This window comes from Pongo abelii, chromosome 10, assembly GCF_028885655.2.
Source record: "Pongo abelii isolate AG06213 chromosome 10, NHGRI_mPonAbe1-v2.0_pri, whole genome shotgun sequence".
Taxonomy (NCBI): domain Eukaryota; kingdom Metazoa; phylum Chordata; class Mammalia; order Primates; family Hominidae; genus Pongo; species Pongo abelii.
Genome location: NC_071995.2, coordinates 120,456,980 through 120,472,353, shown reverse-complemented (window position 1 = coordinate 120,472,353; position 15,374 = coordinate 120,456,980). Strand labels below are relative to the sequence as shown.

The following is a 15,374-nucleotide window of genomic DNA, read 5'->3' as shown; positions in this document are numbered from 1 at the left end:
ATAGGTATGGAGCCGAGCTAATTTCCTTCTGAGCCCCCCAAATGCCTCCTCCTCATGGCAGGTCCGCAAATGGGGGGATATGCAGAGGATCACCCCCCACGAAAAAGACATGCAGCAGAAAAGCAAAAAAAAGAAAACAGTTATATATACAAAATGCTTTGAATTTGAGTCGGCCATACAGGTAATGTTGGGGGAGGGGTGGATGAAAGAAAAGGAAGAGGGGTAGCCCTGGACAGTGAGGGCAGGAACGGAGGTGGGGGGTCGTTTTTGGGGGTGCCAGGCCCCGGGGGCTTTCACGCCAGCATGCTCGGCTTGCATTTCCGCGCCTCCCGCTGAGGCCAGCCGTGCAAATCTGCACCTCCCTCCCCGCCCCCTCCTCCTTCCCTCCCTCCCTGCCCCGCCATCTCCGGGATGCGCCCGCCGCCTGCAACTCGGCCCTCCAAAAGTCAGCTCTGCACACAACTCCCGGGCGGCGGCGGCGCCTGCGTGCAGAGGCGCACTCGTGACCCAACAACAAAACAGCGATGCCACGGCGCTAACGGCGCCCGGTGCCTCCCGGGCTCCCTCCCCGCCCCACACCTCCTCGGGCCGCCGCCCCCACCCCCCCAAGCCCGGGCCGAGAGCCCCCCCAACTAGCCCGGCCGCGGGCTCCGAGCGCGATCGGCAACAATGTTTACGTTCCGGGGATTATGACGTCGACGCCTCCCCCCCCCCACAACTGCTGAAAATGGTTTCCTAGGACTTTGCAAACGGATCTGCCTAAGTGTTGGTGCAAAACTTTGTAGATCTCGGCTCTGGCTTGCTTTATTTATTTATTTTTTGGTTTGTTTTCTTTGGTCTTCCCTCCTTCCCCCCTCGGCCAAAATGCAGGGGGCAGGAGTGTTGACAATTAATTGGTGAACTCTCCTAAAAAAATGGAGGCAGAGAAAGACTCTGGAAGAAGATTGGTGTGTAGCTTTTTTTTTTTTTTTTTTCCAAATCTGTATCTGGCATATGATAGATCTTTTTTTTTTTTGGTTGTTTCTCGCTGCCTTTTCTTTCCTTTTCTGTATTTTGCAAGAGGACCGGGAAAAAAATATAATAAATTGCATGCAAAAGGAAGCAAGCTGCTTACTCCTCCAGCCCCTTGTGAGGCTTAGAGTCTCAGACACTTAAGTGGGGAGGTGGTATCGGGGAAAGGCGTGGAGGGGGTGCTGAGCGGGCTCGGGGTTCGCCCGGAATCTGGGGGGCTGCGGGGCCGGGCGCTGGGCGGTGGAGGGAGGAGGCAGGGGGATGCGGGGAGTGGTGGGGGAGTCTCCTTAGGAAGTGAGTGTGCGCGCGCGCTTGTGGGGAGATGAGGCAGCTGCTGGTGCGTTTTGGGGTCTCCGATACGAGCTTTGTGGCGGGCCGTCTGCCTCTCCCCCTTCCAAGCCCCGATCCTCCTCCCCCCACCTCCTCTTCTTGCACTGGCGGGCGGGCGGCGGGGGCGGCTGGGGTCTCAGCCCTTCCATTTCAGCTTTCCAGCTTCCCCGGTAGCTCGGGGGCGGCTCCAGCTTTAGAAATGCCGCCGGCCCCCGGTTCCGGCTTCCCGGCTCTGCCGCCGCGGCCGCTGGGGCTGCTGTTACCGCCGAGCCGGGCGCCGCAGCGGCTCCTCCTGGGGCCTACATTTGCCCCGCCAGCCCGTGTCCGGAGCCCCCTTCGCGGGTTACATAACCAGGCTCCCGGCCGAGTGGGCAAAGCCCAACACATTTCGGGGGCGGGGGGCAGGGGAGGGCCCCCAGATGTCCCTTCAGTGGCTTCCGAAGACACCGGAGGGGAGTACCCCGTGTAGAGCGCAGCTGGACCCTCGGGGTGCGGGCCCCTCTCCTTGTCCTGCTTTTCAGCATCTTTGGCAATTGCGCAAAGTTGCTTGGGTTGCAATGGTGGGGTGCAGGGGGCGCTCGGCTGCTGCACCTGTTAGTGCTGGGCCCAGGTTGAGAGTCGACCTCCAGCCCCCACAATAATGTCCCGGGCTCTCTGGTTTGGGTCCTCGCAGCGCCCGATTGACCGCCAGCGATACGACGAGAACGAGGACTTGTCGGACGTGGAGGAGATCGTCAGCGTCCGCGGCTTCAGCCTGGAGGAGAAGCTTCGCAGCCAGCTGTACCAGGGGGACTTTGTGCACGCCATGGAGGGCAAAGGTGAGGCGCCCCCTCCCCGGGCCGCCCTCTGCGCTGCGGGCCGAGCGCACGTGGGGAGGGAGCTGCCGGTGGCTGGGTTCGTATTTCGCGCCCGCGTCCCCCATTCCAGGGGATCCGGTGACGAAACGAGGCCGAGCACTGGGGGGGTGGGGTGGGGTGGTGAGGGAGGAGGGCAGGCAGTAAGGGGGGCCGGGCATGGGCCTAGGCCCGGCCCGCGCCCACCACCAGCCCCAGGGTGGGCAGAGCCAGGGGGCCGGCGGACAGAGGGACCTGGGGATGGACAGGCGGACCGAAGGAGGGCGGGAGCGCCGCGTCCTCCCCCTCCCCGAGCTGGTCGCGCTCCCTGCGCTGCCTGAGGTGCCGCCGCCTGGCTGGAACTGGGTTCAGGGCGCCCCTGGGGCATCGGGGTTAGGCCCCCCAGGCCTGAAGCCTTCCCAATCCCGTTCCCGCTCGGGGCCTGCCAGTGAGGAACTGGTGATGGGGGCGCGTCGGGTGTTCGGGACGATGCCCCCTTAGGCCTGGGGTCCGCAGAGCCGCATTCCCCCATGGGCTCTGCCAGATTGGATCAGGGACCCCATGAGCCCTGAAGCTGTTGACCTGAACCCCTACCTGGGCCCGAGCTGTCTAGCGCTACAGACTTGACAGGTTGAAGCCAGGAATTGGGGTTAGGGGGTGACTTCCCTTCAGGCTTCTGGGGGAGATCCCTGTCCCCTGGCAGTTTGAAGTGAAGAAATGGGTCTCCTCCCAGGCCTGAGACTTGGAGAGCTCTGTTCCTTGTGGGCCCACCCAATTTAGAGCGGAATTTGGGGACGCCTCCAGGGTTTTGGAGACCTTCACGGGCCTGGGTTTCTCCCTGGCTCTCCTACTAGGAGGGTGGTGGGGGTCACCCTCCAGATGTTAAGGTGACGCCCTGGGTTGCCTCTGAGCCCTCCAGAGCCCTGGCCTTCCCAGCCTGCAGCCAGTGTGGCTCCTGGTTGAGGAACCTAGCATTGCCTGCGGGATTGGGGTTTTGAACACGCCCTACCTAGCCTTCCCAGGCCCTTCACTCCTTTTTCCCTTTCAGATATTTCAATTTCTTTTAAGTTACAAAGTTTCTATTTTGTTCCCCCCACGCCCCTTGGAAAACCTTTCCATCCCTCAGTGAGCTGATAACCTGGAGTGCCTCCTTCCCTCCTCCAGGTTCTGGTTGAGTGGCTGTGGTTGTGGGGTTAGCTCTGAGAAGAGACTCCCAGCTTTGCAGTTTTGCGATTTCTCTTTTGTGCCCATCGCCTCCTGGGGCGCTGGGCTCCGGTGGTGAGGGGTATTTGTTGGGGGAGGGAAGAAGAAATTTCTCCCAGCCTGCCTGGTCCTAGAGTAGGGTGCTAGTCCCAGCGGATTTAAATTTTCTCTGCATAAGTGGAATTTTAATTCCTCTCCTTTCTTCCCCCATTTTTACCGAGTTGAGTCGTTTGGCGGATCCTATGTGCAAACAGTATGCAAACTCTTCCTAGTCATTTGGGAGGAATTCTCAGCCCAGGATTTCAGAGCTTTTTCTCAGGCTGATTTGAGGAAGTTGAAGCTGACCCTGGGGGATGGGGTGCCTAGGGTGGGTGGGTCTAGAGGGCCGGTATTCCAGCCAGGGAGAGCTAAAGTGTATCCTTAGATCTGCTGTCCCGGCTTCTTTCAAAGGGGAGGGCTCAGGGCTTTGCTCTTTAATTCAGATCTGGCCCCAAAACTTGAGGGAGGAGCTTAGAAACAGGAGCCCTTAGCCTGGATTCAAAATAGAAGCTTCTTAAACTTCTCTTCCTTTAAATCCTTAGGAATCCCCATTCACTGTGAGCCCCTGGGGATCTGAGCTGCTGAGGTCAGGGCTTTCCCCGGCTTTGGGTTTTGTTCTCTGTCTCTCTTCGGTGGGGAGTTGTCTTGGCCTCTTCCTCCCCCAAGGCTGCCCTGTGAACTGTTTCCCTGGGCTAGCAGCTTCAGTGGCCTGAGGCCTCTTCTGTCTGCCTTCTGATGGTCGGAGAGGCCTTCTTACCTTGCGGATTACTTTAGTTACCTGAGGATTTGGGGGACGTGAGAATTTATCTCAAGCCCCATCACCTTCATATTCAGGGGTGTATGGCTGGGTCAGATTCACTGGTTTCAGAATTGGGGAAGGAAAGAAATTAGAGGCCTCCTTCATCCTCCAGGACTTTGGGTAAGGATTTGGGGACTGTACTAGAAAAACCCCAGACAGAGAGCGAGCCTGTGAATTTTCCTCGGGTCTTGCTATGCCCCCTTTACACAGCCTTCCCCTGGGGAGCCTCCCTCCCGGTTATCCAGCTGAAGCAAGGACTGTGATGGCTACAGCAGAATTTCACTCTTAAGACAACAAAGCTGTGCCCAGTTCCCTAGTTATTTTGGCACCAAATACACAGTTTCCAGGGAAACCGGCTTTTTCCCCCTCCCCTTCACTATGCAGGATATTACAATAAGATTTTCACTGATGCTCAGCTACAATGAGGGGCCTCCTCCCAGCCTCCTCTCTGGGCCTTCAGATCCTCCCAGGTGGCATTCTTCAATTTTGCAGTCCCTTTACTTTCCGAGCGCGGCTTGGGATGCGTGTCTCTGTCTATCCCTCTTTCTCAGCAATGGCTGGGGCGCTTTTTGTGCGGGGCTCTTTTGAGTCTTCCTCCCCAACCCTCGCTGGCCTTGAGCTGTTCATTGACAAGTTTGGACCGGTGGGGCATGCCGAGAATGACTGACTGAGTAGGCAGAGGAGCTGATCGTTGGCATGGCTTCTCTTGGGCTTTGCCTAATCCATTTCCCGATCATTTTCCAAGGAGCTTTTGCTGTACAGCTGGTGCCTGCATCTCCTGGACCCCCTGCCCCTTCGTCAATCAGTTTTCTTCCCCTAACCAACAGATCCCGGTTCATTTGCTCCTTCGTGACTTAACCAACTTGTTTTAATTCAAATATCCAAACAGATTTCAACTATGAGTACGTACAGAGAGAAGCTCTCAGGGTTCCCCTGATATTTCGAGAAAAGGATGGACTGGGAATTAAGTAAGTTGCTGAAACTAATCGCTCCTTCCCCCGTCTTCCTCCCTAACATACTTTATAGCTTGGGATGGATTTCTTCCACCCTCTTCCCACCTCTCATCACTGAGAAGGATCTTTTTTCATGATCTGGGAACAGCATCTCCTTGTTCAAGGCCTGACAAAGGGGAAACACTCTCCAAAGACTGGTCTTTTGCAGGGACTTTGGGCAGAGAGAGGACATAGGGTAATTAAGCAGTGTTGACTTTTTTCCCTGACCCATCCCAGTTACACTCAGTGACCTCCTACAGAGAATTGTACCTCTCCTCCTTCCCCTTGCTCCAGATCAGGAGACTGAGGCAGAGCCTGAGCTGCAAAGAGACTAGCCAGCCTCTAAGCCCAGATCTAGGGCACCTAGATACATGTTTCTTACGCAGATTCCCACTACGTGTGTTTCCTGGGGTGCCAATGTCTCCCCTTTCTTTGCCTGCCCTGCAGCCTGCCCCTCCACTATGTTTTCATTCACTGAGATCTGTCAGAGCTCCAGGTGAGGGGAGAGGTCTGGGAGGCAGGCTGGAAGAACAGGTTTGTGGCCCTTGGGCAGGGGTAGGGGAGGAGGCTTGGGGTGTCATCCCAGGCAGCCTCTCTCCAGCATCTGCTCCCAGACTTGCTCAAGAGTCCATTGCTATGAGTAGGATTTAAACCTTGGGCATCATTGTTAATTAATAGTGAATTGTAGCCCATATTACCACATCCCTGGAACTAGTACAATGCGTGTCTTTTTTTCCCTCTGAACTTAAAGGGGTCCGTCCCACTTTGTATAAAACTCCTTATGGAGAGTATTTTCTAGAGGGAGAAAGAGACATAGAGAGGGCTACCCACCCTAAAAGAAAGCAGGCATTTGAATGTCTAGCTCTGGCCCTTACCTTTGACCCCACACTTCCAGCTTCCCTGGGAAAATGGGATGAACAGTGGATGTCCCACCCTCTGCTGAGGTTCAGGTTTGAGTTGCCTCTTGGGGTAGGGAAGGGCCTCAGTGGTTCTGGGGTGACCCTCCCTGGAGGCATCAACTTGTCTACTTCTCTCCCTCTGGATGTTCTCATTTTGAGTTCCCAAACTGAGGGGAAAGGACCTCTCTTGGAAAAATGGCTTGCCCCTGGGCCCAGGGTAGAGTCTAGCTCTGTTGTTTCTGGCCTCTCACCAAAGGTCTGTGCTCCTCTTTCCCCAGGATGCCTGACCCTGATTTCACAGTCCGAGACGTCAAACTCCTAGTGGGTAAGTCGCTTGCTGTGTGTGTGGCTCAGACATGCTGAAGTAGGGAAGGGGAAAGAGGCGGTCACCACCTGCCCATTTAGACTTTTAACTGCCTCTGAAAACAAAGTCCCCACGGGAGGAGACAGGAGCAGGTGTGAGCTGCAACCGTTTCATTCTGGAGAACAGGTAGGGTTGCAAAGTCTTAAGAAGCTGTATCAGAGGGCATTTGCCGGTACACAGTTTTATGAGGCCCAATTGGACGCTGTCTCCAGCCTGGGTGTCAGCGACGCAATCTGAGATCTCTCCTCTGCATTTGTTTGTGGGTTGCCGGGTAAACACTGGGTGCTTTATGATCCCTCATAGGCTTTCAGGCTTTCGAGGGGAGGGGCTGTTCCTCCTGCTTCCTTGGGGTTCTAGACAGGCCTGGGGCAGGGCTTGGAACTGTGAGCTCAGCAAATGCACATGAGCTCCCTGAGCACCTGCAGGTGGCTGATGACTTAGTACTCTGGACACTCGGCCAGTTAGTAGGTGGCATTTCAGATCTTACAGGCAGTTGTTCAATCAATCTATTCTTTCCAGAAAAACACTTTTTAGCTACTTGGTAGGCAAGGTCAGAGTTGCAAACGGATGGAAAAGTTCCCTGCCCTCTTGGTGGGTACAAGAGGCAGTCAAGAAGTAAACAGTGGCCGGGTGCAGTGGCTCACACCTGTAATCCCAGCACTTTGGGAGGCCGAGGTGGGTGGATCATGAGGTCAGGAGATCGAGACCATCCTGGCTAACACAGTGAAACCCCGTCTCTACTAAAAATACAAAAAATTAGCCAGGCGTGGTGGCGGGTGCCTGTAGTCCCAGCTACTCGGGAGGCTGAGGCAGGAGAATGGCGTGAACCCGGGAGGTGGCAGAGCTTGCAGTGAGCAGAGATGGCGCCACTGCACTCCAGCCTGGGCAACAGAGTGAGACTCCGTCTCAAAAAAAAAAAAAAGAAGTAAACAGTAGGTCGAGGGTGGTGGCTCATGCTTGTAATCCCAGCGCTTTGGAAGGCCGAGACAGGCAGATTGCTTGAGCCCAAGAATTTGAGACCAGCCTGGGCAACATGGTGAAACCCTGTCTCTACAAAAAATTAGCTGGGTGTGGTGGTGCATACCTGTAGTCCCAGCTACTCTGGAGGCCGAGGTGAGAGGATCACTTCAGTCCAGGAGGCGGAGGCTGCAGCGAGCTGAGATCGTGCCACTGCACTCCAGCCTAGGTAACAGAGTGAGACCCTGTCTCAAAAAAAAAAAAAAAAGTAAACAGTGTTTACAATGATATATCTGGCTGGGCACAGTGGCTCATGCGTGTAATCCTAGCACTTTGGGAGGCTGAGGCGAGAGGATTGCTTGAGGCCAGGAGTTTGAGCCCAGCCTGGGCAACACTTAGTGAGACCCCATCTCTAAAAAAAAAAAAAAAATTAGGCCGGGCACAGTGGCGCATACCTGTAATCCCAGCACTTTGGGAGACTGAGGCGGGAGGATCACAAGGTCAAGATTTCGAGACCAGCCTGGCCAACATGGTGACACCCCGTCTCTACTAAAAATACAAAAATTAGCCGGGCATAGTGGCAGGCGCCTGTAGTCCCAGCTACTTGGGAGGCTGAGGCAGGAGAATAGCTTGAACCCAGGAGGCAGAGGTTGTGGTGAGCTGAGATCGTGCCACTGCACTTCAGCCTGGGCGACGGAACGAGACTCCATCTCCAAAAAAAAAAAAAAAAAAAAAAAAAAATTTTAACCTGGTGTGGTGGTGTGTGCCTGTAGTTGTAGCTACTTGGGAGGCTGTGGCGTGAGGATCACTTGAGCCCAGGAGTTTGCGCCTGCAGGCCATGATTGCATCACTTCCCTCCAGCCTGGGAAACAGAGCAAGATCCTATCTCTAAAATAAATAATAATGATAAAATGAAATGTCTTTTCTGATGGCGACAGGGCTATGTAAAAATAAACAGAATAATGGCATGGCACGTGGTAGGGCTTCATTTTAGACAGGGTGGTCAGGGAGGGCCTCTCTGGGATGAAGGGGGCATTTGAAGAGAGACCTGACTGATAAGAATCAGCTGTGGGAAAAGACATTCTAGGCTGAGGGAAGAGCAAGGGCACAAGGGAAGTGGGGGGATAAACTTGGAGTGCGGAACTGAGTGAGTGAGTGAGAAAGCGGCAGAAGAGGTGGCAGAGGCCATGGAGCTGGGATGTGAGGGCCTCCCAGGTTCCTGTAGGGAATTTGGGTTTGACTTCTAGTGTGTTGGGAAGCCACTGGGCAGCTTTAAAGTGGGGTGAAGGGAGTATCTCTGTGATGTGATTATTTTCTTGGGATGGGTTTGAAACATTTTTATTTAATTTTATTTATATGTTTTAGAGACCAGTCTCGTGCTTTTGTCCAAGCTAGGGTGCAGCGGTGTGATTATGACTGACTACAGCCTGCAACTCCTGGGCCTAAGCGATCCTCCGACCTTAGCCTGGAGAATAGCTGGGACCACAGGTGTGTACCACCACACCCAGTTAGTTATTTACTTATTTTTGTAGAGATGGGGTCTTGCTACTACATTGGCCAGGCTGGTCTTGAACCATGCACCTGGCCACATTTTAAAAATTGAGATGAGTGGCCGGGTGCCGTGGCTCATGCCTGAAATCCCAGCACTTTGGGAGGCCGACGCAGGCGAATCACAAGGTCAGGAGTTTGAGACCAGCCTGGCCAACATGGTGAAACTCCGTCTCCACTAAGAATACAAAAAATTAGCTGGGTGTAGTGGCGGGTGGCTGTAATCCCAGCTACTCGGGAGGCTGAGGCAGGAGAATCGCTTGAACCCAGGAGGCAGAGGTTGTAGTGAGCCAAGATCACGCCACTGCACTCCAGCCCAGGCGACACAGTGAGACACTGTCTCAAAAAAAAAAAAAAAAAATTGAGATAATATTCACATACTATAAAAGTTGCCGCTTAACCATTTTAAAATAGGCGTGGTGGCTCACGCCTATAATCCCAGCACTTTGGGAAGTCGAGGTGGGCAGATCACTTGAGGTCCTGGCCTCAAGTCAAGACCAGCCTGGCCAACATGGTGAAACCCCATCTCTGCTAAAAATACAAAAATTCACCAGGTGTGGTGGCACATTCCTGTCATCCCAGCTACTCGGGAGGCTGAGGCAGGAGAATCACTTGAACCTGGGAGGCAGAGGTTGCAGTGAGCTGAGATTGCACCACTGCACTCCAGCCTGGGTGACGGAGTGAGACTCTTTCCCAAAAAAAGAAAAGGCACAAGTCACTGGTTTTAATATATTCACAATGCTGTATAACCATCCCCAATAAATTCCAGAATATTTCTGTCACCCCCAAAAGAAACCCTGTATCAATTCCCCCATCGCTGTTAGATTAGCATGACTGCTAATCTGCCTTGTGTCTCTATGAAGTTGCTGATTCTGGACATTTCATTCAAGTGGAATCATAGAACACACAATCCTTTGTGTCTGGCTCCTTTCACTTGGTGTCATGTTCTCAAGGCAATCCATGTTGCAGCATGAGGCAATACTTCACTCTCTTTCTTGGCTGAATAATATTCCATTGCATGGATAGACTACATTTTGTTTATCCAAAAACATTTGTTTTTGGACCACGTTTGTTGATGGACATTTTGGTTGTTTCTACTTTTTGGCTGTTACGAATATTCACATACAGGTTTTTGTTGAACATGTATTTTCACTTATCTTGGGTATATCTTTAGGAGTGGAATTGCTGGATCATATGGTAACTGTGTTTAACTTACTGAGGAACTGCCAGACTGTTTACCAAAGCAGCTGTGTCATTTTACACTCCCATAAGCAGTGTGTAGGGGTTCTGGTTTCCCTACATCCTTGTTAACACTTATTATTGTCTGTCTCTTTGACGATAGCCATGCTAGTGGCTGTGCAGTGAGGTCATTTGATTGAAGTTTTATAGAAGCCAACTCTGGTGTCTGTGTGGAGGATGAAAGCAGCCGGCCAGTGTGTCAGATGTGTCAGATAATCCAGCCAGAATAATTGACCCAAAAGCATGTTAAAGATATGTAGGCTGGGTGCGGTGGCTCACGCCTGTAGTTCCAGCACTTTGGGAGGCCAAGGTAGGAGGATCGATTGTGGCCAGGAGTTCAAGACCAGCCTGGGGAGCATGGCAAAACCTCGTCTCTACAAAAAACACAAAAATGGCCAGGCGCAGTGGCTCACGCTTGTAATCCCAGCACTTTCGGAGGCTGCGGCAGGTGGATCACCTGAGGTCAGGAGTTTGAGACCAGCCTGGCCAACATGGTGAAACCCTGTCTCTACTAAAAATACAAAAAAATCAGCCAGGCATGGTGGTGGGCGCCTGTAATCCCAGCTACTTGGGGTGCTGAGGCAGGAGAATTGCCTGAACCCTGGAGGCAGAGGTTGCAGTGAGCAGAGATTGGCCATTGCACTCCAGCCTGGGCAACAAGAGCGATACTCTGTCTCAAAAAAAAAAAAAAAAAAAAAAAAAACGAAAAAACCCAAAAAACCCAAAACACAAAAATGAGCTGGGCTTGCTGGCATGCCTCAGTAGTCCCAGCTCCTCAGGAGGCTGAGGTGGGACAGATCACTTGAGCCTAGGAGTTTGAGGCTGTAGTGAGCCAAGATCACGCCACCGCACTCCACTACACTCTGTCAGGGCAACAGAGTGAGATCCTGTCTCAAAAAAAAAAAGAAAGAAAAGAAAAAAGAAAGCAGGAACAGTCATCCAGCCCCCTCTCCCTTGGTATTTCTGTGATGATCAAATGGAGCGATGAATGTTCAAGTGCTTTGCAGAGGGACAGCTGCTCTGAACTCTGAGGGAGGCCGCTGACTGCAGTTGGCCTGGGGAATTATTATGCCCATTTCGGTCTCTGAGCTGCACACAGGCTTCCAGAGAGTGGTGATAGGGCACATTTGTTATAAGTGACCTAAGTGACAAATGTAACTCTATCTGTCCTAAGCAAAAAGAAATTCATAGACTCAGGTCGTAAGTTCAGCATGTAACCTCCGGGGACATCTATGTCTGGATGCTCCGGGATCTTGAGAAGTTGAGTCTGTTTCTCCTTTCTGCTTCCCACTTCGACTCCCTCTTTCTGCTTCATTCTTGGCAGGCTTCTCCCCATGGGAGGGTAGGGAGGGTGGGTGAAGAAGGGGCCCACAGCAGCTTCAGGCGTCTATCCTGCCAGCTCAGGGTCCTTCCCAAAACCTCAGTCATTCCCTTAAATGCCTCTGGATTGGCTCTGACAGTCTTACCACAGCCTTGAGCCAGACTGGAGCTGCTGGCTGGGGTCAGCCCGCAGAACCACGTGGACTGAAAGTGGGGAAGCAGTGATTCTCCAGGGTTGCTGGGTGACATAAACACAGCCCTAACAGACGTGAGAGTCTGCTTCGGAGGGCAGTGTGTGGGGAAGGCTGGGCCAGCCCTCCCAGTCATTGCGGGGTCGCAGCCTGTGTCTTGCAGCCTTTGTCTTCCAGCGTCTTACCTTGCCCTGGGCACTGCACCATGGGATGTGGCCGTTTGAGAAAGGGATTTGTGCACTACCAGGTGTTCAGGCCACAACTTGGGGCTGCAGACTCTTCTCTAATGTCCTAAAATTGGGCTTTTCTCCATCAGCAGTCTGTTCCTAGCTCCAAGCTTTTTTTTTTTTTTTTTTTTTTTTACAAAAAGGCAGTTTCCATTTCTGTAACACTGTACCCTTAAAAAAACCCCATTCATTGAAGTATAATATACATACAGAAAAGTGCACATATGGTAACCACGTAGCTCGATTAATTTTAAGAAACTGAACACATCAGGGTAACCAGTACCCAGAATCCCCTGCGTCTGCCCATGTAGTCTCCACCCTCCACTGCTAGTGAACCTGACTTCTAGCCCCATGGATGAATTTTGCCTGTTTTCACATTTTGTGCCAGTGAAATCGTGGAGGATGTCTTCTTTAGTTTTTGGCCTCTTTTGCTCAGCTTTGTGTATATACAATTCGTCCATATTGTTTGTTGTGTGTAGTTGTAGATTTCTTTTCTTTTTTTGTGTGTATGTGTGTGTGTGTTTTTGTTTCTTTGTTTTTTTGAGATGGAGTTTCGCTCTTGTTGCCCAGGCTGAAGTGCAGTGGCACCATCTTGGCTCACTGCAACCTCCACCTCCTGGGTTCAAGCGTTTCTCCTGCCTCAGCCTCCCGAGTAGCTGGGATTAGAGGCGCCCGCCACCACGCTTTTGTATTTTTCGTAGAGATGAGATTTCATCATGTTGCCCAGGCTAGTCTCAAACGTCTGGGCCCAAGCAATTCTCCTGTTTCGACCTCCCAAAGGACTGGGGTTACAGGTGCGAGCCACTGCACCTGGCCTTTGTTTCATGATTGGATATTTTCTGAAATGTCTCATCAGGTCTTTTCTCCATTATTTCAAAGGGTTGTCTTTTATTAATTGTAAGGTGTATTTGTTTGCTTGGGCTGCCATAAGAAAGTACCACAGATGGGGCCTTCAACAATTTATTTTCTTAGGCTGGGCGCAGTGGCTCACGCCTATAATCTCAGGACTTTGGGAGGCTGAGGTGGGTGGATCACCTGAGGTCAGAAGTTCTAGATCAGCCTGGCCAACATGGCGAAACTCAGTGTCTACTAAAAATACAAAAATTAGCCGGGCATGGTGGTGCACAGCTGTAATCCCAGCTACTCCTGAGGCTGAGGCAGGAGAATTGCTTGAACCCGGAGAATGGCTTGAACCCGGGAGGTGGAGGTTACAGTGAGCCGAGATTGCACCACTATACTCCAGCCTGGGTGATAGAGTGAGACTCCGTCTAAAAAAAAAAAAAAGACAAGAAAAAAAAGAAATATATTTTCTTACAATTCTGGAGGCAAGGAATCCGAGATCAAAGTGGCAGCAGCTGTGGTTTCTTTGAAGGTTTCTCTTCTTGGCTTGTAGTTGGCTGTCTTCTGCCTGCCCTCATGTGGTTTTCCCTTTGCATGTCTGTCCTAAACTCTTGTTTTTTGTAGAGACGGGTCTCGCTTTGTTGCCCAGGCTGTTCTCAGACTCCTGGGCTCAAGTGATCCTCCCGCCTCGCCATCGCGAAGTGCTGCAGTTGCATGCGTGAGCCACGGTGCCCAGCCCCTAAACTCTTCTTATAAGGACACCAGTCATATTAGATGAGGGCTCACCCTAACGACGTCATTTTCACTTAATTACCTTTTTAAAGACCCTATCTCCAAATATGGTTACATTCTGAGGTGCTGGGGGTGAGGACTTCAACATATTAATATATACATTTTATAGGTAGACACAATTCAGACTATAACATTAGAGTTCTTTATATATTCTGGATGTGAGTATTTTGTCGGATATATATTCCCAGGTGGGGGGTGGTGGCTCATGCCAGTAATCCCAGCACTTTGGGAGACTGAGGTGGGCGGATTACCAGAGGTCAGGAGTTTGAGACCAGCCTGGCCAACATGGTAAAACCTCATCTCTACTAAAAATACAAAAATGAGAGGCAGGGTGTGGTGGCTCACACCTGTAATCCCAGCTACTTAGGAGGCTGAGGCAGGAGAATCACCTGAACCTGGGAGGCTGAGGTTGCAGTGAGCTGAGATTGTGCCACTGCCCTCCAGACTGGGTGACAGAACAAGACTCCGTCTCAAAAAAAAAAAAAAAAAAAAACTCCCACTTTGTGGCTTGTCTTTTCACATTCCTAAAAAGGTGTCTTTGAATGAGCAGAAGTTTTGTTTTGTTTGTTTGTTTGTTTGTTTCAGGACAGAGTCTTGCTCTGTAGCCCAGGCTGGAGTGCAGTGGCGTGATACTGGCTCACTGCAACCTCTGCCTCCTGGATTCAAGCGATTCTCCTGCCTCAGCTTCCTGAATAGCTGGGATTACAGATGCCCGCCACCATGCCCGGCTAATTTTTATTTATTTATTTATTTTTGAGATGGAATTTCGTTCTTGTCGCCCAGGCTGGAGTACAATGGCGCGATCTCGGCTCACTGCAACCTCCGCCTCCCGGTTCAAGCGATTCTCCTGCCTCAGCCTCCCGAGTAGCTGGGATTACAGGCGCCCGCCACCATGCCCAGCTAATTTTTATATTTTTAGTAGAGACAGGGTTTTACCATGTTGGCCAGGATGGTCTTGAACTCCTGGCCTCAGGTGATCTGCCTGCCTCAGCTTCCCAGAGTACTGGGATTACAGGTGTGAGCCACTGAGCCCAGCCAATTTTTGTATTTTGAGTAGAGACGGAGTTTCACCATGTTGGCCAGGCTGGTCTTGAACTCCTGACCTTGTAATTCTCCCGCCTCAGCCTCCCACAGTATTGGGATTACAGGTGTGAGCCACCACGCCTGGCCTAGAAGTTCTTAATTTTAACACAGACTGTTTAGCTCTGCTTGTTGCATTAATTCTTTTTGTATCTTGCTTAAGAAAATTTTGCCTACTCTAAGGTCATGAAGATTCTCACATTTTTCTCAGAAAGCCTTATTGTTTGAACGATCATATTTTGATCTATAGTTCATCTGGAATAGATTTTTCTGTTTGGTGGAAGATGAGGTCAAGGTCTCCCCTTTTTTACCATATGGATGTCCAGTTGACCCAGCACTATTATTATTTAAAAAAAAAAAAAAATCCTGGGCTGGGCATGGTGGCTCACACCTGTAATCCCAGCACTTTGGGAGGCCAAGGTGGGCAGATCACCTGAGGTCAGGAGTTTGAGACCAGCCTGGCCAACATATTGAAACCCCGTCTCTACTAAAAATACAAAAAATAAGCCAGGTGTGGTGGCAGGTGCCTGTAATCCCAGCTACTCGGGAGGCTGAGGCAGGAGAATTGCTTGAACCCAGGAGGTGGAGGTTGCGGTCTGCCGAGATTGCGCCATTGCATTCCAGCCTGGGCAACAAGAATGAAGCTCTGTCTTAAAAAAAAAAAAAAAAACCTTTCCGTATTGGCAATGAAATCTTGTTTTGTCATAAAT

The 15,374-nt window shown here is 51.6% G+C and overlaps 1 protein-coding gene across 1 annotated transcript in view; it reads left to right on the top strand.

The window, feature by feature from the left end:
- The first annotated feature begins 54 nt into the window (after window positions 1-54).
- KDM2B (lysine demethylase 2B) overlaps window positions 55-15,374 on the top strand; it is a 156,235-nt gene continuing 140,915 nt past the window's right edge. Inside the window, 5 exon segments of the mRNA XM_054528336.1 lie at window positions 55-126; window positions 128-181; window positions 2,015-2,159; window positions 5,105-5,183; window positions 6,385-6,431. Of these exon segments, the coding sequence (XP_054384311.1) occupies window positions 55-126; window positions 128-181; window positions 2,015-2,159; window positions 5,105-5,183; window positions 6,385-6,431 (397 nt within the window).